General features: G+C 41.5%; 4 protein-coding genes across 10 annotated transcripts in view; 2 read left to right on the forward strand and 2 right to left on the reverse strand.

The window, feature by feature from the left end:
* Nucleotides 1–1086: 1086 nt before the first annotated feature.
* LOC6503467 (beta-1,3-galactosyltransferase brn) lies at nucleotides 1087–2368 on the reverse strand. Its single transcript, XM_001964287.4, has one exon. The coding sequence runs from the start codon at nucleotides 2320–2322 to the stop codon at nucleotides 1357–1359; it is 966 nt and encodes a 321-aa protein (XP_001964323.2). The 5' UTR covers nucleotides 2323–2368; the 3' UTR covers nucleotides 1087–1356.
* Nucleotides 2369–2400: 32 nt separating this feature from the next.
* On the forward strand, nucleotides 2401–3739 carry LOC6504175 (DNA repair protein complementing XP-A cells homolog). The gene is made up of 2 exons (XM_001964288.4): nucleotides 2401–2651; nucleotides 2713–3739. Exons 1-2 carry the CDS (start codon nucleotides 2503–2505, stop codon nucleotides 3440–3442), a joined length of 879 nt encoding a protein of 292 aa, XP_001964324.1. The 5' UTR covers nucleotides 2401–2502; the 3' UTR covers nucleotides 3443–3739.
* A 279-nt stretch (nucleotides 3740–4018) lies between these two features.
* Nucleotides 4019–7522, forward strand: LOC6504176 (cap-specific mRNA (nucleoside-2'-O-)-methyltransferase 1). Its single transcript, XM_001964289.4, has 3 exons — nucleotides 4019–4213; nucleotides 4280–5141; nucleotides 5313–7522. The coding sequence occupies exons 2-3, from the start codon at nucleotides 4493–4495 to the stop codon at nucleotides 7031–7033; spliced, it is 2370 nt and encodes a 789-aa protein (XP_001964325.1). The 5' UTR covers nucleotides 4019–4213; nucleotides 4280–4492; the 3' UTR covers nucleotides 7034–7522.
* An 8374-nt stretch (nucleotides 7523–15896) lies between these two features.
* LOC6503465 (neurogenic protein mastermind) overlaps nucleotides 15897–23570 on the reverse strand; it is a 17860-nt gene continuing 10186 nt past the window's right edge. For 5 of the 7 annotated variants that reach the window (XM_044716772.1, XM_044716771.1, XM_044716770.1 and 2 more), the window contains 5 exons: nucleotides 23256–23513; nucleotides 23048–23160; nucleotides 22895–22975; nucleotides 20590–20909; nucleotides 15897–18360 (listed from right to left, as the gene is read on the reverse strand). In XM_044716772.1, coding sequence (XP_044572707.1) covers nucleotides 17446–18360; nucleotides 20590–20909; nucleotides 22895–22975; nucleotides 23048–23160; nucleotides 23256–23513 — 1687 coding nt within the window. In that variant the 3' untranslated portion in view covers nucleotides 15897–17445. Of the gene's footprint in view, nucleotides 18361–20589; nucleotides 20910–20929; nucleotides 21929–22894; nucleotides 22976–23047; nucleotides 23161–23255; nucleotides 23514–23570 lie in introns of those variants that run through there. The other 2 variants (XM_044716773.1, XM_032452897.2) reach the window with 2 other exon arrangements.

Genomic DNA, 23570 nt, shown 5'->3' on the forward strand with positions numbered 1-23570 from the left:
TACCCCCATCGTGGTGTTGCCAGATTGGCTTTTTTCCCGCTACATCTAGCGGGAATTTCAGCTCATACTTCAATTTCTAACTAGAGTTTGAAACCATTGAGCTTTTTATCAGAATTTTTAAAATAAAATATTTTATAAACTGTTATATATTTATCTTATTTAAAATAATGGGGGTCTTATCGTAGGTACAGTAAAAACACTAAATTGTTAAGTTTGATTTTTTTGATATAATAATTTAAAATAATCCCAAAAGGTCAAACCTGTACAAAAAACTTTTAAATGTATAATTTCTTTGCTTTTTTATGAACTAAAATCTAGCTTTGTTTTTCTAACATCAGCGTTGGCAACTCCTTCACGAAATGAGAGTAACTGGAGACAAAGCGCTCACATTCCTACGAGCTGGCAACCCTGGGCGGCCCGTTACGAACGTGTAATTTGAAACTTTGTTTAAAAGGAAAGTATATTATAAGGGTTTTTTCAGCTGAAAAACACAATAACCTACCATACGTGGCTGCAGATTACAATTTTGCTTAATTGTACCTCGTTTAGGAGAGAACTGTAGCGTTGTGAGAGGCTTTTTGTGGAATAAAAGTGATAATAACAAACAAATGGTGTCAGATACGACTTCAATTTCCGGTTACTTGATCGGAAAATTTAAAAACTCATTAAGGGATTCCCAGTATAAGCATTTAAAGAAAAAAAATAACTAATAATAGGCATACGTTATTGTGTTTTCCTTTAAATGACGTCATCCTGGGCTATTTTTGATCTAAATGTCCCATAACTTTTGGAAATTTTATTAATCTACTAAAGTTTATCAGCAAATGACGTGTACTAAGTATAAATTAGTACTATTAACTATTGTGACAAATGCTATTTAATCTAACCGCAAATTTATTTTTCTCTTCTTTTCAGAAATTTATGAATAAGCCAATTTTTGGAAAATGATTTTTGAAAAAGACTCCTAGTTTTTTGGAAAATATTCCCAATATATAATTAAATAATTAATTAATTGAGATTTTAATATCTTTAAGCTGCTCTTCATTTTATTGTCATATTGTTTATAAAACTATATATATTTTGTTCTTCTGTTGCCATTTTAGATTTATTATCCAGAGACATAGAAATATAAGCTAACATACTATAATTACACTTTATTTTTAGAAACAAGAAAAGCTATATAGGATATCATTACAGTCCTGAAGGATAACTTGTCCCTCAGACTGGCTATTACAAAAAAAATAGCTTATTTTAGGTGTACTTTCATAAGGCTTCGATCTAGGTCTTAAACACTTTCGTATATACAATCTCTTGGCATTAAAAATAGAACTTATTCTACCAGAACCTATCCAGATGCTACGCATAGTTGGCAGACCGGCACTCGTTCCACACCCGGACCATTTCCTCGGGATCCCCGAACTCGTGGGAGGCTATCACGCTGCTGTAGCTATCCGGGCCTTTGTACGTCGGTCGATGGAAGTGGAAGTCATCGCAGTGCTGGAGAGGAATCCTCGCCTTCAGCGCCACAATGCCCAGGTGGACGTCGTCGAAGCGGAACAGTGGTATCCGCTTGCTGGTGGCGTACATCTGAAGCAGGGTCTGGCGGGAGAGAATGAAGGAGCCGGCGGTGACGTACGGCGGCCAGCGATCAAAGGGATACTCCTCCAGGGAGACGTACCACTTGCTGAACTTGTGACGCAGCGGCGAGGTCTGGAAAACGTAACCGGCAAATAATAGATCCGGCTGGTGGGTTTGTCTGCCCCGGCCCAGGAACCGCAGCACGTTCTTCATCGACACATAGTAGTCGTCGTCCACAAAGAGATAGAAATCGCTCCGGTTGAAGTGCTCGCTGGCCCACCGCATCCCCAGCATGGTTTTCAGGGTGTTGTTAAAGTAGGCATCCACGAAATCACCCTGGAGAATGTCGCCGTGTTCGCGCGCTTCCCAGGCCACGTCCTTTTGTCCCTCCTCCGCCGTGCCCAGCAGAAAAACCCGACGCAGTTGGACATCCGAGAAGCGGGCTTCATAGCCCCAAGTGCGTCGGATGGCATCCCGGCGCTGGACATTGGCCACGGCGCTCTTGACGAGTATGGTTAACCGGGGCGGATCCGATGCAGCCTCGCCCGTAAATGTGGGCATCCGCAAAAAGGCGTATCCGTCAATGCCAGAGGTGGCCAGGCCGTCATCTTTTATCGGATAGTGGAAGTGGCGTTCGAAGTCCAGCTCGTGGAGGTGGGTTAGTAGGCCGCAGTAGTCCACCAGCAGGATAAGGGGCACCGCCAGGAGGCATTTCAACACCAGTTTGCAGAGTTTACCCTGCATTCCGGCCACAACAAAAACAAAAACAAAAAACAAAACCAGTGTGACCGTATTCAGTCCTAGCTTTAAATCTCAAAGTCTGGCAACCCTTATCGAAACGAATGTCAAATCGAGAAAGAAGAAGAAATTGTATACAAACCAGAAACTTTAAGCGGGCAGTTTATAAATATTGTGAAATAGAAAATGTCCGAGGAAGTAGCCAGCGCTACAGCGGCTCCAACTGGATCCACGCTGACCACTGCCCAGAGGGCGCGCATCGAACGGAATCAGGCCAAGGCCCTGAAGCTGCGCGAGGCCAAGTTGGTGGCGCATCCTTACAAGGACTTGGCCAGGTGAGGTTATCAGAAGGTAAACTACATAGATTCGATTCTAAAGCATCCTATTCTTTTGCAGCAACAAAGACGGCAGCCATCCAGAGGCGGTTCTCAGCCAGAGCTCCTCCGTCATAAAGGTGCAGGGCACCAAATACATAGACAGCGGTGGCGGCTTTCTGCTGGAACAGCCTGTCCTTCCAGGAGCCGGGACAGCAGGAGCGGCAGCTGCAGCTGGAGATGGTATCCCAGTTATTGAGGACGATGCCATTGCCATACCCGTTCACTACGAGGAATGCCTGGAGTGCGGCGACCAGTTCGCAGATTCCTATTTGTTCAGCAACTTTGATCATTCGGTGTGCGACAAGTGCCGGGATAACGAGGAGAAGCACTCGCTAATCACCAGGACCGAGGCCAAGGCCGAGTACCTTCTGAAGGACTGTGACTTTGATAAGCGGCAGCCGCCGCTGCGCTACATCAGCCGAAAGAATCCGCACAACGTGCGCTGGGGCGAGATGAAGTTGTACCTGCATCTGCAGGTCCTGAAACGGGCCATGGAGGTATGGGGCAGCGAGGACGAGCTGGTGCGCCAGCACGAGTCCAGGGAGGACAAACGGGAGGTGGGCAAGGCCCGCAAGTACAACAAGCAGATGAAACAGCTCCGCATGGAGGTCCGCAGCAGCATCTACACAAAGAAGACCCACGAAATCCACCAGCACGAGTTCGGCCCGGATACTTACAACGAGGAGGAGGACACCTACACCCACACCTGCCTCTCGTGTCCCTATAGCGAGACCTACGAAAAGATGTAGAAATCTCTAGGGAATAAGCTTTTTTTCCAACCAAAATATTTATGAAAAAGGAAAAACGGTTTTCTTCTTTTTGAAGAAAGTTAAGTTTTTCTCTTGAAAGTTTATGTTTTGAAGTGAATGCATGAAGGTTATCATTTAACTATTAAATATATCCTTCTTCGTGTTAGTTTTAAGCAAAAAATTATTTAATTAAGAGATAATCCTTTTTTTTTGTATGGCTATTAAAAATTTCCTTTTTTCCCTTTTTTTTCTTAGTTTGTAAGAGCTGAATGCCCAGAAATATAATTTAAAAGCATACACATTTTTATAAACAGAATGTATCTATACCAATGCTATAAAATAATTATAAATCATACAGAAAATGATTTTAAAATCATTTAAAAATTAAAATCAACAAGTTTTAGTATTTTGTGGTATTTTTCAGGTGGGAAAGACAACAGTCTGGCAACACGAAAGCTACTTCTAGCATGCAGCTATCAGGGCTGCCATTTTAGCGATTATAGTGCTAGATCTGGCTAGAAAAGGGAAAGTAAAAAGTTCTGCAAAATGACATCAAGAGCTTCGGCCAGTTTGAAAAGTTCTACTGGTTTGAGGAAAAATGGGATCTCATTGGGACCACAGGAATAGAAAGACTATTAGGAATAATGCAATATTTGAAGGAACAAACGGTGATTGAGGTTGTGCCGCGAGAACATAATATATTATAAAAATGGGAAACCCCAAGAGAAACCGCAGGTCTATGGTCAGGAGATTTAAAACAAATGGATGATGGTAAAGTCAATAAAATAGCTCATTCTCTCATATAGTTTCGTTAAAATAGTGCTTTAATATTTCTAGAATCTAGATTTTCACGTCGGCCGAGCTATTCCTGTCCATGAAATTCTGGCAACACTGATTCAGTGTACTGGCAACTCTGGTACACCAAATGAATAAACAAATAAAATCAAACAATTAAATAAACAAATTATCCGCTCCGCACCGCACCGCAGCAGATAAGCGAAACTGGCCGATCCCCATCGATATCCAGAGGCTAGCCTCGCAGCCAGCACCATGGAGGAGCCGTCCGACGACGAGAATGCGGAGCCCACGCCCAAGAAGATCAAGCGGGAATGGGTGAAGAGCTACTCGAACAAGGCCATGGAGATGATGAAGAAGATGGGCTACGAGAACGACAAGGGTCTGGGCAAGAGTAACCAGGGCCGGCTCGAGCCCATCATCGCCGTCCAGCAGGATGGTCGTCGGGGATTTGGCTTGAAACTGGACACCGTACAATCAGCGGCTGGCCAATGGGATCCCAGTCTGGAAGAACTGGAGATACCCGAGCCGGTACTCTGGCTAACAAACTTGGGGGCCGGTGCGGCCAGCTATTCGCATGATCAACTAATGAGCCACATTGTAACCGGTGGTCGGAGGAGAACCCTGGACGAGGAAACCCGGTACTGCGATCCAGCCATTCTTCATCACATCCTCAATGCCAAGACGGTGTTCGACGATCTCAACGATAGCGAAAAGCGGAGAGCACGCTCCCGCTGCAATCCGTTCGAGATTATCCGCAGCTCAATCTTCCTAAATCGGGCCGCCGTCAAGATGGCAAACATCGACTCCATGTGCGACTTTATGTTCACCAATCCCCGCGACCTTGACGGCCACTCGCTGGTGGCCAACGACGAGCTGCTCTACTTCACGGACATGTGTGCAGGTGGGTCATTGGGGTGAATCCCAAAGGGGAAGTCCCTATTAGCAGATAAGACTTCTGAACATCATTTATGTAAGAAAAGTGTCTCCCTTGTGGTGGTCCAGACGACTGCACTGTTCTTATCATTGTAATCCGAGTTGTATAAACATGATTCGCTTCTCTTGTATTTCATAGGGCCCGGCGGCTTCTCGGAATACGTGCTTCATCGGAAATCGTGGGAAGCCAAGGGTTTCGGTTTCACGCTGCGCGGCGCCAACGACTTCAAGCTGGACAAGTTCTTTGCGGCATCCCCGGAGCCCTTCGACGCCTACTACGGCGTCAAGGAGGATGGCAATATTTTCGACGAGGCCAATCAGGATTCGTTGAACGATTACATAAGGAGGCATACGCCGCAGGGTGTACACTTTGCCATGGCGGACGGTGGATTCTCGGTGGAGGGGCAAGAGAACATCCAAGAGATCCTCTCCAAGCAGTTGTACCTCTGCCAGTTTCTCACTGCTCTGAAAATCCTGCGGGAGAACGGCAGCTTTGTGTGCAAGGTGTTCGATCTGTTTACGCCGTTTAGCGTGGGACTGGTGTATCTGATGTACAAGTGCTTCCATCAGATCTCGATCATCAAGCCGAACAGCAGTCGGCCGGCCAACTCGGAGCGGTATCTGGTGTGCAAGTACAAGCGGCCGGAGGCGGATATAGCCGGAATTATTGGTTACCTGAATGCCATTAACGTGATGATCAACGAGGACTATCCGCAGGACAGCGAACTCGATATCCTGGAGATATTCGATGCCAACGAACTGGCCGAGGACGAGGACTTCCTACGCTACATCATCGATTCGAACAATTCGATTGGCAAGAAACAGATAGTTGGCCTCCAAAAGATAGCCGCCTTCGCCCAGAATCCCGATCTGAAGGAGACCCGACAGTCGGAGGTGCGACAGGAGTGCCTGAAGCGTTGGGGCCTGCCGGACAAGCTGCGCCAGGCGCCCGAGATCAAGCCGACGGATCGATTGCTGGAGGAGCTGCTGGCGGACTGGGGGAAGGATCGAAACTGGCTGCATCAGGCGCCGGCCGAGATGACCAGTCCGGCGAACCTGCAAATGGCCATCCAGAACGTGGCCGATTGGTATTTTGTGCCCGTGGGCCGCGAGGAGACGAACATCAATGCCTGCACCCTGTTCCTGTGCAAGTCGCGGGGCAGCCTGCTGCGCTACACGGAGCACAAGAAGTGGGAACTGGTCGAGACGGCGTTCGAGGTGCAGCCTCGCTCCATATTCTTTGGCCAGATCGTGTACGAGTTCTATGGCGAGGGCAGGACCATCCAGCGGGTGGCGGCCCTTCACATCATCGACGGCATCTGCCTGGGCGGGATTGATATACGGCGGCGACCGTTTCGCGAACGGGTCAGCATGTGCGACAAGTACGCCCGGAGTCTGAACAAGCCGTATCGCAAGGATCGCACCTGCGGCCCGTTGCGCAGCAAACCCTTCTTCCGCCTCCAGGATATGGGGAATTTCTTTGCCGAGATGCGACACTACGTTCTCAAGGATAATTCCCAGCGCTTCGGCTATGCCCTGGATGATAACAAATTCTTTGTGCCGGGAGGTATCCTGATGTTCTGCGAACTAACTCCCAATTATGTGTCCGCCCAGTCGAAGTCCTGCGGCCAGCTGTATTATTTCAACACGACCAATAGAGAATCGTACTACAAGGATCAAATACCGCCAAAAAAAGCAGCCGAGATCTTCGCCTCGTTCCGGTCTAATTATTTGCGGCGCCTGCTCTGGAAGTGGACGAACCTGCGCCAGGTGGAGGAGCATGCCACCGATGAGAATCCAAAGATCCTGTTCCGCAGCGACTTTATGCAGTTTATTGCGGAAAAGCTTGGCCATTGCTAGGCGACACAATCGTAGGCTTAAGTTCAAATTGCACATACTAGTACTGTGTTTTGTTTTTTTTTTTTTTATATACAACTCCCCCATCCTAGTACCCGTAGATCTGTAGAACCCCCCCATGAAGTGTATATCCCTTGAAGTCTGTATTCCCTTGAAGTCTGTATTCCCTTGAAGTCTGTATTCCCTTAAAGTGTAACTCCCTTATTGCAGTGACCCGTAGACCCGTAGATCCCTCTTGACAATGACCCTCCATCCCCATCCCCATCCATATACATATATGCACATTTTTCCAGGATTTTTATCTGGAAGCTATTACTGCTGCTACTTAGCCACATTAAGTACCCGACTATTTGCCCTGCAGGAACTGAATTCATTTTAAAAACAAACCACAATTATGCAATTTCTTCCTATTTTGTTTCTGACAATTATTAAGAATTAATCATGTGAATGTGTAAACTGTTCTAATTCTAAAGATCTTAAGCAAAACTGTAACAATTGCGTTTTATTTTGAGGTTTATGGCTCTCCGCCTTGAAACTTGACTTTCAAAAACAAACAATTTTGAAGCCGAAGGGACCAGTACCAGTTCCAGTACAGAGTCCAGAACCGATCGGATCCTTATCGTATTACCCTCGTTGTATAAACACTATTACTCATCCCGGGGGGAACCGACTTCGGTAATCTAATCTCTGGACATGGTTTTGCCATCGAAGCAATCCAACTGTTTTCATAATCTCGATGAGGAATTTTAAACAAATGCCACGAATTCTAAAAACAAACATTTCTCACAAAATATACAATTACTTTTATTCTCTCAAAAAAGTTCCAAAAGAGTTCAAATGAAAAGTGATTTTTAAAAAACAAATTCTTTAAATTTAACAGTTTTTTAAATATTATTGACACAATATGATTCTAGACATCGGGATATAGATACAAATATATAGAGATCCAGTGTCCAAATCCAAAATTCAAAAGATACATTTATAGAGATATTTTTGAAACTTTTAAAAAAAATTTTTAAAAAATATTTCCTGTCAGGATTTTGATGCAGATTGACGGGAAATCGATCCAAAAATCGATAAAGGTATTCCGTTTAAGGATCGGATAAGAATTGGCGGAGATATAGCTATGGACGTGGGCCAAGTACGGAAATCCAGCATTTTGAAGGGGATCCCCCACAAAAATTGAAAAAATTTTGAAAAAATATTTCCTGTCAGGATTTTGATGCAGAATGATGGGAAATTGATCCACAAATCGATTAAGGTATTCCGCTTAACGATCGGATAAGAATTGGCGGAGATATAGCTATGGATGTGGACCAAGTACGGAAATCCAGCATTTTGGAGGGGATCCCCCACAAAAATTGAAAAAATTTTGAAAAAATATTTCCTGTCAGGATTTTGATGCAGAATGACTGGAAATCGATCCACTAATCGATTAAGGTATTCCGCTTAAGGATCGGATAAGAATTGGCGGAGATATAGCTATGGATATGGGCCACAGACGAAAATCCAGCATTTTGAAGGCATTGATATTCAAATACTTCCCATTAGAGTTTAGATATTTCGTAAAACATTTAATTCTTTATTTTGATTTATTTTCCTCTTATTAATTTAATGTTTTATAATTCCCCTAATTTTGCGGCCTAAGTAATTTAATAATTGGCGGAAATCTTTAATGCCGGCGAGCCAGGACTTCTCCATCGGGAGTTGTCAGCGGCAGAAAGTTGCAGTCGCAGGTCCTTGCAGCTTAATTAATCACCCGATAAATGACCGGAGAGCGGACTACGGACTATGGACTACGGAATAAGGACTCCGGACCACGGATTGGGTGTGGAGAGGGGGTCGGGGAGAGAAGAAGCTGTTTACAGTTGAACAAAAAAGCAAATAGTTTCCCCTTCTTTGGGGCTTCTGGGGGTACTTTTGCAATTCACGCCGCACAAAACAGTTACAAATCGGAGGAGGCGCCACCAAAATGTGGGTGTGGCACTGGGCCAGGGGCGTCACTGTCGGGGGGAGTGGCACTGTGGGTGGGAGGCAAATGCCACTGACATGCGCCAGTAATTAACGTCCCATTCTGGGTTAGATTATCCATGAATAATTGGAAATTGCGACGAGTCCTTGCCATTTTCACTCAAATTTTTAGGAATTTTTTAATATTTAAAAATTTAAAAAATTAAAAATCATACTAAGAAGTACTGGAGTTAGTTATAATTAAAAAAAACGAATTAAAGTAAAGGCCTTTAAAGAATTTTTTAAAAGTAAGGTTTCGAAATGTTTTTGGATTTTTCAAACTGTTTGTTAGAATGAAAGTTAAAGACTTTTAATTATAGAATTTAATAGAAAAACAAATAAAAAAATGAAATTTAAAATATAAAAATTGTAAAAAATACTTTTTATATTATATATTTTAAAAGAAACACTTTTGAAAGTATTTTTTTTCGAATGCATTCGACCTTAAAATGCACTTTGAATCGCAACTGCAGTAGATTGATGATGGCCACATCCTTGGGCCTCTATGTCCTTCTTCCTCATACCCATTAGCACATCCCATTCCCATACCCATTTCTATACTAATTCCGAATCCGATTCCCATTCCCCGTTCTGTCCATTTCCAATCCCACCGATTCCATCATCAGAGCCACCGGCCAGCCCTGCCCACCCGAGGAGTGAGTGTTCTGGAGACTGAAAACTTTGCTAATTGCTTTTTGGCCACGTCTAGGCCATGGATATAGCCTTGGCTATAGTTATTCCTCCGCCACGGAGAATGGCACTGGTCCTGGCACTGCCACTGGCACTGGCTATCCTGTTGACGACGAGACTCCAGTTACAGGATTCGAAAAATTGTAGTTATCCATTTGCAGTTCAGCGGGCAGGGACAGTGGCAGTGGTTAGTAAAATTACTAAATATTATTTTTTAGTTTTAGTTTATTACATTCTTATTAATTATAATTAAATATAATAGCTTATACTATTTTTTTATAAGATATAATAGTCTATAATGATCTCTCTTTAAATAATAATAAAGAATTGAAATAAAAGTTTTTTAGAAAACAGTTCCCTATTTTATAGAGATATACTTCCCTTAAAAGCGAAATAAAAAATATTTTTCTAAATAATAACCTTAAAATTATTTAATCTTTAACTAATTTACTATAATATTTAAGTAATTACTTTATAATTAAACCCTGATCCAGTGTCCTAGGACTCATGCCATGTCCAGGCCAGCTGCTTGCATTGTTTTTGTTGGCCATTTAATTGTGCTTTTTTGGGCCTTGGGTTTTTGGCCATTTTTGGCCGACTCAGCGTAGAATTAATTACACACATATATAGTATATAGTACACACTCCCAGGACACTCTCACACACACACACATCCAAACACTCAAACTTATGGAAAATGAACACATTTGATAGTTTTCGCACTTTTGTGTTTTATACAATTTTTGCACTCCGTTTGCTGCTAAGAGAAGGCATCTTCGGATGTCAAAACAAATTTTTGCAAATGTGCCATTCATTTGTTACGGCCCTGGAGACTTCCCATCTTATAGAGGTCCACCATCCTCCACCATTCTGAACTCAAATTCAGAAGGGATGGTCGATAAAGTTGGTCTAGACTGTATGATACCTGGTACTCGGGGGGCTCTAGGAAATATTTCTTTTTTGTGGCATTATTTTTTATTTTATTTTTATATACTTGGATAATAGAAGATTATATATACGAAAAATTATGACTCTATATGATATAGTCTCTGAGATATAGGGTTTTATTCCAACAAGCGGACACACGGACAATCGGACAGAGCTTTGCGGGGTTTACTTTGAAATATATATACTTTTTGGAAAAAAAATTCATTTCTTTTTGATTAAAATATATCTTCTTCCCTATTCCCTATATATATTTATATATGTTTTCTAGGGTATTACAATAGTCTATATAGGGAATATAAAATCAAACCCTATATCCTATAGTCTCTAAGATTTTAGCAGGCAAATAGACAATATTATAATAAAATAAAAACCCTTTGAAGTATAAAAACCTTATCTTAACTTCAAAAACAATATACCCTCAATCCTCTATAAGTCCTGGGTATAAAACGAGCTGTCGGCCCAACTCCCCGGAGGCCAGAGTCCTGGACATGGAGTCGGATGAGGAGCAGCAGGATACGGAGGCGGCCCAAATGCAAATGTCATTTTGTGGTCATTCGAATGAATAAACGAAATTAAATGCAAAGAATTGGTTAGCCAGAAAGAGTTTTACTTTCAGGACCCTCTATCAGGACTTCTCTGGCTTTAGCCTCTTGCCACTTGCCTTTAGACTCCTGCCACTTGCCACTTGGAAAATAAACCATGTGGGACCTGGCCTTGATTGACAGGCCCCGGAATCGAACTGGAAGCCATCTGTGGACCGATACGTGAAAGATTACTCCACATTCTATCACATTCTAATGCGATGTTTGACCATTCCGAAGGGTCTCTGGTCTCCGGTCTCCGGTCTCCGGTCATCCGATGTGTCATTATGACTTGGGAACGGGGGCGCCACAAAAATAATCATCGAAATGGAAGTGTGGGAGCTGGAACTTGGGACTCCCCATGAATGGGATATTCATGTTTGGTTTGTGAATGAAAATTAATCACAATATTATTCAATATTGGGAGGAGAGTGGGGAGTAAAATATAATATTTTTAATGCTTAAATACAAATATAAAATATTATTTTAAATCAATATATATTTTTTAATCTTAAAATTGGAAGAGAAATTTGAAGAAATATTTCTAAAGAGGTTGCTCTTTGTTTATTATCCTGGATAAGTTTACAAATCTATATTAAATATATAAAAAATAATATTTAAAATATAAATATATATATAATATAAAAAATTAATCAATTTTTAAGAGAAACATATTATAAAATAATATTTAACTTCTTAGAGTTTAGAGTTCTTATACTTAAGAATAGAATCAATAGCTCTCAAATATTCTTAAAATAAAAATAGTTAGTATTAAATATATACCCTTAAATAATTAATTTATTATATTTCTAAATATTTATTTATTCTTTAAGAACCTTAACTTACCACTTGGCCCATAAAAGTTCGTAATTTCTGGGCCCTCCTTGATTGAGGTCATTTGCGAGCATAAACGTGAGAGTCGTCGCTTCGAATTAAGAGTCCTTCGCATGTCCTGGCTAAGGACATGAATGGCAAAGTGCTTGGGGAGGGGATGTGGATGTCCTTTGGCTAAGCACACATTCGATTAGCAAAGGGAGCGAAAACTCGATGAGTTTTATTAGAAAATAATGGCAAATCATTTGCCAGTTGACACTCTTGGGGAGTTTTTCCTTTCTGCCGCTGTCAGGACACACGGGCAGGACACTCGGCCAGGCAGGGCAAAAGTCAAAGAGCTGAAATTCTGTAATTCTGTGGTCCTGCGGCTGCTAATGAGCAACATTAATGAGCGCTATTTTTCATTGAAAGGACAATCAGCGCGTGCTATTTGGGGAGAGAGAGTCCTTGCGAGTCCTTGTACGTCCTTTTCGTAATGGCCAAGGATGCGCCGTGAAATCTCTTGGGTATTTAAGCAAAGACGGGCAACGACAGCAGGTGCCTCCAACCCAACCACACATGTCCTGCCACTCACACACACACACATACACGAAAAAGCACGCACATCGTGTCACTCCACACACACACACACACACACACAGGCTGTCAGGAGCCATAAAATTTTAATACAAATGCAAAAAGAAAGCAAAGAATTTGTAATTAAATTAACCATTTGCCGATGCTCCATCTCCCTCCGACACACTAGCATCCTGTCAGCCACCCAGCCACCCCCTCATCCCCTCTCCCACTCCCCACTCCCCCATCCTCCATTATCCTTGCTCCTTGGTTTTGGGCTTTATGCTGCTTTAAATTAAATATTTTTGCCTTTTGTACTCGAAAGTCCCTTCCGGAATGATGCGGCCAGAGGTCCTGGTGGAGTCCTGGAAGTCTGCAGGTCCTGGAGCCAGGAGTTGAGTGGGTCAGCGGAAACCTCAACAAATTCCACTCACGGCACAAGGGTCCCGGATTCAATCAGTTCCTTGTCCAGCTTTCGGTCTCCAAACTCCAAAATCCAGGACTCTAGATCCTTTCGGGCTTCCTGCCTCGCACCGCAAAAATATATCCAAAGCCTGGCTCTGATTTATTAAAAAGATCACTAAAATGTTGTTAAATGATTAACGAAAAAATTATATAAAATTAAAAAAGGATTTTTAAGGATATTTCAAAAGAATACTAAAAATAAAACCTAAAATAAAGAAGAAATGGAAGGTCCTGAAATGAAGGAATTTTTTTTCAGTGCCTGCTTTGGACCCAAGTTCCAGGTTGGGCTCCAGGTCGAGGTCCTTGGTCCTTGGTCCTTGCTCCCAGGTCCCAGGTCCACTACGACTACGACACTCTGGAGAGAAATGCGAAATGAAAAATCGACTTGCAATTAGCAAACATGAAACATGACTACCCCCTTCCCATACTCCCCAAAACCTGTTTCTATTTTTTTTTTTTGTGCCTGCATGTGTGTGTGTGTGAGGTTTACAGACACATCCTGATATCCTGACTGCAGGAGCAATGGAAGCAACGGCAGCTCCAGGAGCTGGCAGCGTTGTCAGCATGGTTAATAAGTTACTTTCGAGATACTTTATTACTTCCTTGGTGGTGAGCGACAGCTGCGAGGGCGGGGTGGAGGGGGTGTGGCAAAAAAGGGTTGCCTTTACCCCAAACCCCCTTCCAGGCCACCTCGGTCTACTCCTTCCATGCGTTTTTTGTGCGTGAGTGTGTGCAGTTTTTTAATTTATGCGATTTTTGACTGCCGTCGCCCTTAGCAAGAGGCATGGGTGGAGGCATATACTAAAAAAAGGGGGTGGGGAGGTGTCCCGGAGTGGGGGCTGGGAGGTCTGGATGGATCGGAGGGAGTGACAGTGCGTGGCACAGTGGCCATATTACTTATAATTACTTAGCCACTCGAGTGGGGGGATTATTGTGTTGGGAAGTCTGGTCCATTGTTTCCAACTTTATGTTTATTTCAGGTATGGATTTTGCTTTATTATAATCCTGATTGCTTTAAGACAGTTTGAGGAATGGTTTTCAAAAGATTTTAATTCGTTTTAAAGGATTTTTTTGTGATTTTTTGGCGGGAAGGTGGTTTTTCTAAAAAGTATAGCATACTTTTTTGGGCAGCCAATGGGCAGGCATACAGTTTTAAGAGCACTGTGTTTTAGTTATATGATTTTATTTTAATTAGTTTGAATAGTTTTTCTTACTAAAGTAAATAAATATATAATAAATATATGTTTTAAGGTTTCTTAATTATTTTTTTTATGATAACCACTGTCTAAGTACCAGTTTTCTGGCAATAGTTTCGTTCCAGGCACTTTATCAACATTGCAGTGCTTCTTAGACCCAGTCCTGCCGCTTCTGCTCCTGCTCCTGCCACCCCTGGCACGCCTCCTTCAGGCCAGTCCTTTCCACTTTTTCCTTATTTATGCAAATGAAATCAATGCTTGTTGACGTACCAGTGTGTGTGTATATGTGTGTGATTGCGTCAAAAGAATAGAATTTTTCATTTTAAATTACATGCCAGGATGTGTGTGCGTCTGTGTGTGTGTGTGTCTGTGTGTTTGTTGGGAAAAAGGAAACTTTTGTTCGTTTGTTTTTGAAGAACTTTGCATCGAGACTGTGAACTGGGGAACTCTGAACCGAACCGAACTGAACCGAAAGCGAACTGACACCACGACCTGAAATAAACCAAAAGCCCTTGGCCGAACTGGAAAACGCTGTCGAACCACATTAAAGGTAACTATGCAAATATTTTTGCGGCTCACACGAACAAACAGGCTAGCAGTCGCCCCAAATGCCGGACCCTGTGAACCCTTTTTTTTGTCGTCCTTTGAGTGCTTGAGGTGGTAACCAAAAATATTCCATGCTGGTCAATCGAAAAACTACAAAATTTCATCCTCAAAAAAAAAAAAGAGAGGCACTCGAAACTCTAAAAATAGATTTTATTAAACAGGAAGTTTCATACTCTATCGTATTATATCCTTAAGAGATCCTTAGGGGAGTTACTAAAACTTAAGACTACTAAGAGACTAAATACTATTTAAGAACTGTTTAAAAACTAAGAGCCAAGAACCATCGGGTCAGGATCTAAATGGAACTTAGTAATACCCTTTTTAAGGGTATTTAAAAAATATTTCTATAACAAACACTTTACACCCAAAAAAATCCCTCATTGAAGTCCGTTTTTGGTTTTGGTTCTAATTGTGTTTTTGGCCGTGTTCGCTTTTAGTTTTTGGCAATCACTTAGCCCGGTTCTCTGCGGGTCTTCTGCCATCCAATAGCCCCTTCCCCCAGCACCAGCTATGTGCGGAATGTCTAATGAAGCCACATAAATCAAGTGGCAGCTAACCAGAGAACATTGCAATCCTCGCCAGGGCTGTTCTTGACCAAGGTCCTTCATCGCTATTGGTTTGGTCAGAGCCAGAGACTAGAGACCAGAGACCAGAGGGCTAATTGAAATTAAAATCGTTGCCAAGAAATCGTTGGGCATTTTTCACTCAATTTGCCATTTACCACTGATTTATGCTAATGTAAGGACGAATAGTCTGCCCAAAACAAAAAAGGAGATTTCAAAACGCCTATACGCTTACATTTAGTAATTTCAATTTTTATTGCCTACTTTTAGGTGACAGTTTAGGCGTTTTGAAATCTCCTTTTAAGAAATTATCTACTCCTATACGCTTAATTAATAATTCCCACTTTTATTGCCTTCTTTTAAGCGCCATTTTAGGCGTTTTGAAATCTCCTTACATTTTCAATAAAAATATCAAACGATTTATTGTGTATATCCTTTATTTGGTATTCGAATTATTTATTTCTTGTAATATTAAAAAAAAAGACAATGATCACATAAAATATTTTTCGCTTGTAAATTACAGAATTTTTTTCTTGTCATACAATACAATATTATATTATATATATATATATATTTATTATTTTAGATTTATGTTTAATGTAATTATATTAATCATAGTAATTAATTACTTCGTTCATTCCATTTATTATTTGTTAAATACAATGATTTTTTTTAAGCCTGCTATTAATTTTTATATCTTTTTCGCTTTTTTCGTTTTGTTTTAAACTTTTTTCGATTTTATTTTTTTAAAATTCGTCTAAATTACCTTGCGGTTGTGTGTGTGTGTGTTTTTTTTTAATTATTATATTTTTTTGGATGCCCCTTCATAGAGGGATTTCTCACCCTCCCATACATTATCCTTTATTGAATTATAATTAAGATTAAGATTAGACGTATGATGATACAAAAAAAAACCGTGACATTATGTTCAACTACATTTCTTTCTTTTTTTTTTTGTTTACTTATTCTTACACAATTAGTTTTAATTTTTTATTTTTGAATTTATATTGCACTGAATTCTAATCTATGTTCCAATTTGTATCTGGTATTATGGGTTAATGCCTCTTTGCCCGATCTCTCATTAGTGGTTAACATTAAAACTTACGATCCTAAACACACAAACTGATATACCGAGATATATACGCGTAGGGTATATAGGGGTGTGTGTCATCTACTCCATCGAGTACTCTACAATATATGTATGTGTCGTAACCCCTTACCAGTTTTAGTTTCCGATATTCTCCGATCTGATATTACTAAATTTCTGTTCTAAAAAAAAAAAAACAAAAAATACGATTACATCTACTAATTTTAATATTGATTATATTTTCAAATATTATATTATTAGTTTTTATTTTTATTAATTTTTTTGTTTTTAATTTTCCATTCTTGGTGTTCTTTTGACTTTGCCACTAAACTAGTCTTTGTAGGGGATTGTAGGGGATTACATGTATTAGATAGTTTCGTTCTCCGATTTTATGCAAAAAATTGACCAGACATTAACACCAAACAAATGCCCTACATTTTAAATATATTTATATATATATATGTGTGTATTATTTTCATAACTTCTAGTTGTAGTATTTGATACAGATTAAAAAAAAAATTGCATTTTTTAAACCAATTACACATTTATATTTTGTATTTTTTTTTATTTTTTATACAGTGGCTATCAACAGGACGAAAGCGTCTAGGATCTAAGGATCTAGGATGTGGAACAGCTCTAAGGTCTAGAAACTAACTTCAGATGCCTCTTTATCTATTATCTTCTATTCTTTATCATCTATTTCTATATATATACTATATATGGATAATCCCACCCGATTTCTTTCTTTTTTTTTTTTTTAACTATTTACATCCTTAATCCTTTTTTTTTCGAGCCCATGGACGGGACGGGGTGTGGTGGTGGCCCCTCATCGGGAGGACTCATTATACGGAGAGATGGAGCTTCTTCCCCCCCATTCCCCTCTAGATGGGTGTGGGCATCAGCTTGCCGTAGTCCTGGTGCATGCTGGGCTTCACCGAGTTGTAGACCGGCCGCTCGGCATCCTCGCCCGGCAGGGCATACACATCCGGCGGCACGCACAGCGACTGCAGCTTCGAGATGTACGAGTCGAAGTGCTCGTGCGGATGCGGATGACCGTGCGGATGGGCGTGCGGATGTGTATGCGGATGACCGTAGCTCACCGGATGATGAACGGTATACGGATGATGGTGATGATGGGTGGGCACGGGCGGTACGGGCTGTCCAGTCTGATGGTTGCCCACGTACATGTTGCCATTGCCCCCGCCTCCTCCTCCTGCTCCTCCTCCCCCTCCCTGCTGGCCAACAGAGGTCGGGGGTGGGGGTGGTGGCAGCAAGGTGGAGTAGGCGGCTGCATGTTCCGCCACTCCGGTGACCACACCGCCACCCAGCTGACTGGGACATCCCTCCAATCCGGTAGTGGAGCTGCTGGCCGCCGACACTGATGTGGGTGCTGGCGGGGGTGGTGCCGGGGCGGGAGCGGTTGATCCTGCCGTGGGCGGGGGTGGTGGCGGTAGACGCACATGCTCCAGCAATGTGATCACATTGTTCCTCAAGCTCTCATAGTAATTATTTAGATTACTGTTAGCAGGATTAGTCCCATTGTGATCCGGATTGTTATTGTTGTTGTTGGCGGTGGAACTTGGGGCGAGATTGCTGATCGAGTGGCCGAGATCGTTGCTATTGCCATTGGGATTACCGTTATTTGTGGCAGTACCACCACTAGTGGAGCTAACACTGGCGAATGGCGACTGACCGCTTGGCGAGGTCATAGTTCTCTGCTGTTGTTGTTGTTGTTGTTGCTGCTGCTGCTGTTGTTGTTGTTGTTGTTGCTGATGAGCACTCAGTGGAGAAGCCTCCTAAAAATTAGAAGGGGGGAGGGTGGGAAAAAAAGTGTTACCAGTTCGTTAGTAAAGTTATCAGAAATTTAGTAATAAAAAAAAAAAAAATTACCCAGACAATGGTCTACGAATTGGAATTCAATTTACACAAGGGGGATGGTGTTTTATTTTATTTTTTTTTTTATACATGACCCCTCCCTAACGAGCACATATGTGTGCTGAAATTCCAATAAGAACGCGCCAATATAACGGGAAAAAAAGAATAATAACGGTATGGGGGAAGGTGAAACAAAGGAGGGAAAAAAAAGGACCAAACTGAGACGAATCATGAACGAACTCGCACGAAGGGGTCACACACACACAATGAGAGCGAACAGGCAGACAAGAGCGCCAGAGGGGGACGGCCTATGGGAGCCAAAGGGGGTTAGCTATAGGTGGAGACCACCACAACGACGGAGAGAGTGCGAGCGAGTGAGAGAGGCTGGGGGTATTTTTTTTTTTGTCCTACTGCTTTTCGGAGTTTTGGGGCTTTGGGGCCTCGGGCTGCCGGCAGCGCTGCCGCGGTCGACGTCACTGTAGCACAGTTGGCGCCCAACAGTTGTTTCTTTTTTTTGTTGTTGTTATCCTGTGGCCCCCCACTCCCCACTCCCCCACTGCCAAGCACCCCCCACACGTTTGTTTTTCTTTTGTCGAGTTTTAGGAGCAAATCGAATGGAGTCCTGCGATTTGTTGGCGCCTCGTTTGCTTTTGCCTGCGCATGACCAGCCCACACCCACACCCACACCCACACACACACACTCTAGGGACATGCGTGTGTGTGTGCGAGTGTGAGTGGGCTTAGGGGTGTCCTGCCTCCTTCTGATTCGCTGCCCGATGCAGCAAGGATGCAACGTCACCGATTGGCCGCCCTCGGTGGCGAGGAAATCAACGAATGCGGGTTGCAAACTGCATTCCGGGTGGGTTTTCTTAAAGGACCTTTGCGTTTTTAGGAGTAACTACACTGAGAGGAGAGGCTTTGACTTAGATTTATTTATAATACTTGAAGATTTCCTTTTTTGCTTTAATTTTTTATATTTTTTAGTATTTTTTGTAATTTATTATTATCTATTTTCCCTATGTTATATTATTAAATATTTAACTATCGTCCTTTTATAAATCCTATTTAGATATCCTATTTCCTATCCTTTGTTATATTTTTTTATACTTTACTACTATATTTCTTTTAACTTCTAATACTATTCTATACTATACAGTGTGATTAACAGTGTGACCAACGCTGAATTTGAAACATGAAAACTTAAAGGAAATTTAAAGCATTTTGTGTTCTATACTATACTATCGTATTCTCTTCTTTACTATCGTATTCTACTACTATACTATCGTATTCTCTTCCTTACTATCGTATTCTATACTATACTTCTATGTAATATCCTATTTACACTTTTCTAAACTATTCTATACTGTCCTATTCTTTACTATCCTATTCTAAACTATATTATCCTTAATATACTCTAATATTTTCTTAAAATCTAACCTATCTAACCTTAAAATCTATCCTATCTCTCTATAAATTAAAGAAATAGTTTCTTCAAAAACCCCCTCTTTTTTAACTTAAAACTTTACTAATTTTTCTAATATAAAACCTAACCTTACTTACCTCTCCTTTAATAATCCTTTCTCTACAAAATACCCCATTTTTATGAGAGGAATGTAATGATAAAGCCAAAAAAAGAAACCCTTGATCCTGTGATGATGCCTGTCTTGTCTGATGAAACTTTTGGCGCCCAGTTTCGAATCAAAGTTTCATTCCAAGTTAATGTTACTTGGACTATACTTTATATATACTATATCTTGTTCTGCACTTGTTGTTCATTGTTTTCCGTTTCATTTTATTTTGTTGCCGGTTTTCTCGCCGAGTTTTAGAGACGTCCTTGAAAAGTGGCAAGTCTCGGGACTCAAGACTCGGGACTCAGGTGACGACAGTGGCTCCAACACGGAAAACACGGACAAAAGAACTCCACTAAAAGTCTCGTTTCGAGTTGGAAAGTTTTTCAGCCCAAACTTTAGTATTTTTTTTTGGAGGAGGAGGGTAGTTATTAGGGCGGTAGGGGGGGGGGGGAGGGGTGGTGCAAAAGTTTATTCAGTGTGACCATCGTCTGGGAAGTTAGTGCACTTAGTCTAGTAGGGTAGTAATGGAAGTTGTTCTCATAATTTGTTGTTTGCGTCAACGAACCTGAGCCTACGTACCCGATCGCTGGTGCTCAGCTGCGATTCCATGGCGTTGATGTCCGACTTCAGTCGCATCATCTGCGACTCGACGCGGGCATTCTCCCGCTGCAGTTCGGAGATCTCCGCCTCTAAGGTGTTAAGGTCATCGCTGCCAGTGGCACCGCTACCCGGGGCGGAGGTGACGCCGCCACTTCCGCCGCCGCCGCCGGTCACACTCTTTTCCTGGCCGGTGGCGGTGTTGTTGGTGGAGCTGCTGTTGCTGCTGCTACTGCTGGTGACCCCGAGGCCGAGGCCCAGGCCCACGCCACCGCCCATCACGATGTCCAGTCCGCTGCCGCCTGCGAATCACAATTACGGTATCCATTTTAGTCGAGTTTTAGATCCTTCGAAAGGACATTTACTTTGTATACACTATGCTGTTTGTCTCTTCGAATCGAACTTGATTCAAATCGGATCATTTCGCGGGTTGTCATGTGCGCGTGTGCTAGCAACTCAATTGGCACTAGTGTGGCTGTGTTTTAGTGTGTTTGGTAATAGTGTGACCAGGACAATGTTTGAAGCAAAACTTAATAAAAATAAGGAACTAATAATAACAGGTTTTAAGCAGTGTTTTTTAATGAAAACTAGTTATAATATACAAATAAATAATAATTAAAGTGTGACCAAAGCATTTTTCTAAATTTTAAATAATTTATGACAAAGGACCTTCAAATAATAAATATTTTAACCCACTTTTGTAAATAATCAACACAAATCTCAAATAAACAACACATTTTTGGACAAGATGTGACCAACAGTGTGACCAACGCTGTATTTGAAACATGAAAACTTAAAGAAAATATAAATCATTTTGTTTTTATGACATTGTGAGTGAGTTTTTGGTATTTTTCGACAGTGGCTTAATGTATTTTTTATTCTGGAATCACTTATCCTCGGGGGCTTACCTTGATCGACACAACAGACTCTCTCTGGCAATTTTTACTGTATGTACATTTTGTATATTTGGTTTCTCTGATTTGTGTGAGTTGTATGACAATCTGTGGTCTGTTTTCTTGGCATTTTCTGCCCTTCATTCGATTTTTTGTTTTATTCATATCTATATAAATATTTGTAGTATATTGTTTTTTTTTTGTTTGGGTTCTGTGATTTTTTGGGTATTTCTGCTGCACCATTTTTGTTTTTTAGTTTCGATTTATCATTTTTGTTTTTTTTGGTATTTTTTTTTTGCATTGCATTTATTTTTGGTTGCTGGTTGTGGTTTCAGTGGTTTCGATTCGGACTGTTTTGACTGCGATTTCAGTGGTTTCGTTTTCTATTTACAGTAGATACTCGGCACCGATACAAAACGTTGCGTAATCTATAAGAAAACGCCAACAAAAACACAGACATGAAACGAAACGGAAAAGAAGGAACACAGAATTAAATTAGAATTAAAACTAGGAATTTAATTGTTTATGGATTTCTTTACTTTATATCTCTTTTATTTTTTTTTTTTTTTCGAATCAACTTGTTATGTACCGGGTTTATTGGGGGAATTTTTTTGGATTAGTCGTGGATCTGTATTTTGAGGTATTTTTTTTTTTTTTGGGGTTGGGGTTGTGTGTTGTGGGTGGAAGTAGAAGGGGGGTTTCTCCCTAAAGCCCGGGGTCCGTCTTCAATATTTTGGAAATTTAACGAAAAAATTTAGAACATTTTTAGACTTTTTAGATTTTGTTTGTTAGAATTTTTTTGACATCTTTTTTTTGTGTTGGATTTTCCGAAACCAAAACCAAAAATAAAGGTTCTTCTTGTTGAATATTTTTCTGTCTATTGTTTGACTTTCTGGTTAAGATTACTATATTTTTTCTATATATTTTTTTTTGACTTTTTTTGACTTTAGCACACGCACACAAAATTCCAACCGAAAACCGAAAATTTTCAAGACAAAAAGCGAGCAACAACATAGAAGAAGAATAGAATTTTGAAAAAATTTTCCAACAAAAATTGGCATTTTTTTTAAACTGATTTTTGAATTTCGAATCAAAGATGAAGATTTCGGGCTTAGGTTCTTTAAGGAAAACCACAATATATAATATTTGTTATTTATTTTAAATATTTTTCTTCTTTGTTGCAAACTTTGTGCCCCAACCCCTTTCTATTTTCTAGAAAATATATAGGAGGGGTTATGGATTCTTTTTTTTTTTTAGCGCCTTTTTGCCCAGTTCATAACAGATAGAGAGAGAGAGAGAGAGATAGGTAGAGACAGCGCGACAGAGATAGAGATATGGATATAGAAATACAATCCTTACTGGGATTTCCAAAAAAAAAAGATAGAAAAACTCACCTGTATAGCCCTTGGGATAGACCATTGTGACCTCGTCAAACTTCGGTTTCTTGATGCCCTGGCCACCCACCGTAGTGCAGGCTATATTTTTCAGAGAAATAAAATATATTTTAGAGTCCTGGGGAGTCCTTTAGAGTGGGGAGTTGAACCTACCATCGAATTTCATGGCCGTGGCAGCTGCCACAGCGGCCTTGTGCTGCTCCACAGTGCCGCCGGCTTCCAGGACTCGCATCTTGTTGCGATTGGCGATCGGGCAGCCCGAAGCACTATGCGATAAAAAGGATAAAAAAAAAGGATATTTTATGAAAATCTGAGAACTCCTAGCTTCCTATCTGTTAGTCCACTGACTCACTGAACTCACCTTCTGTGGGAGAGGAACTTGCCGGTGGAGTGGCCGGAGCCATCGCATCCTGGTATCGGGCAGCGTAGTGGTTCCGAGTCCTGGCCATCGCGGGGCTTGCTCTTTGGCTTGTTGGCCCTGGGACAGCCGGAGAGGCTGCGGTGTGAGGAGTAGTTGCCGGTCACATGGCCGGAGCCATCGCATCCGGGCGTGGGGCACTTCAGTTCCTGCGAGTGCGACTGCAAATGGTTGCGGTCCGAACGCGAACAGCCCGTCAATCTGTGAAAGAGGATACCCCAGGATTAGTCCTGTTCGCCAAGTGGTCTTGGCCAGATA

Source organism: Drosophila ananassae, chromosome XL (assembly GCF_017639315.1).
Source record: "Drosophila ananassae strain 14024-0371.13 chromosome XL, ASM1763931v2, whole genome shotgun sequence".
In the NCBI taxonomy this organism is placed as follows: domain Eukaryota; kingdom Metazoa; phylum Arthropoda; class Insecta; order Diptera; family Drosophilidae; genus Drosophila; species Drosophila ananassae.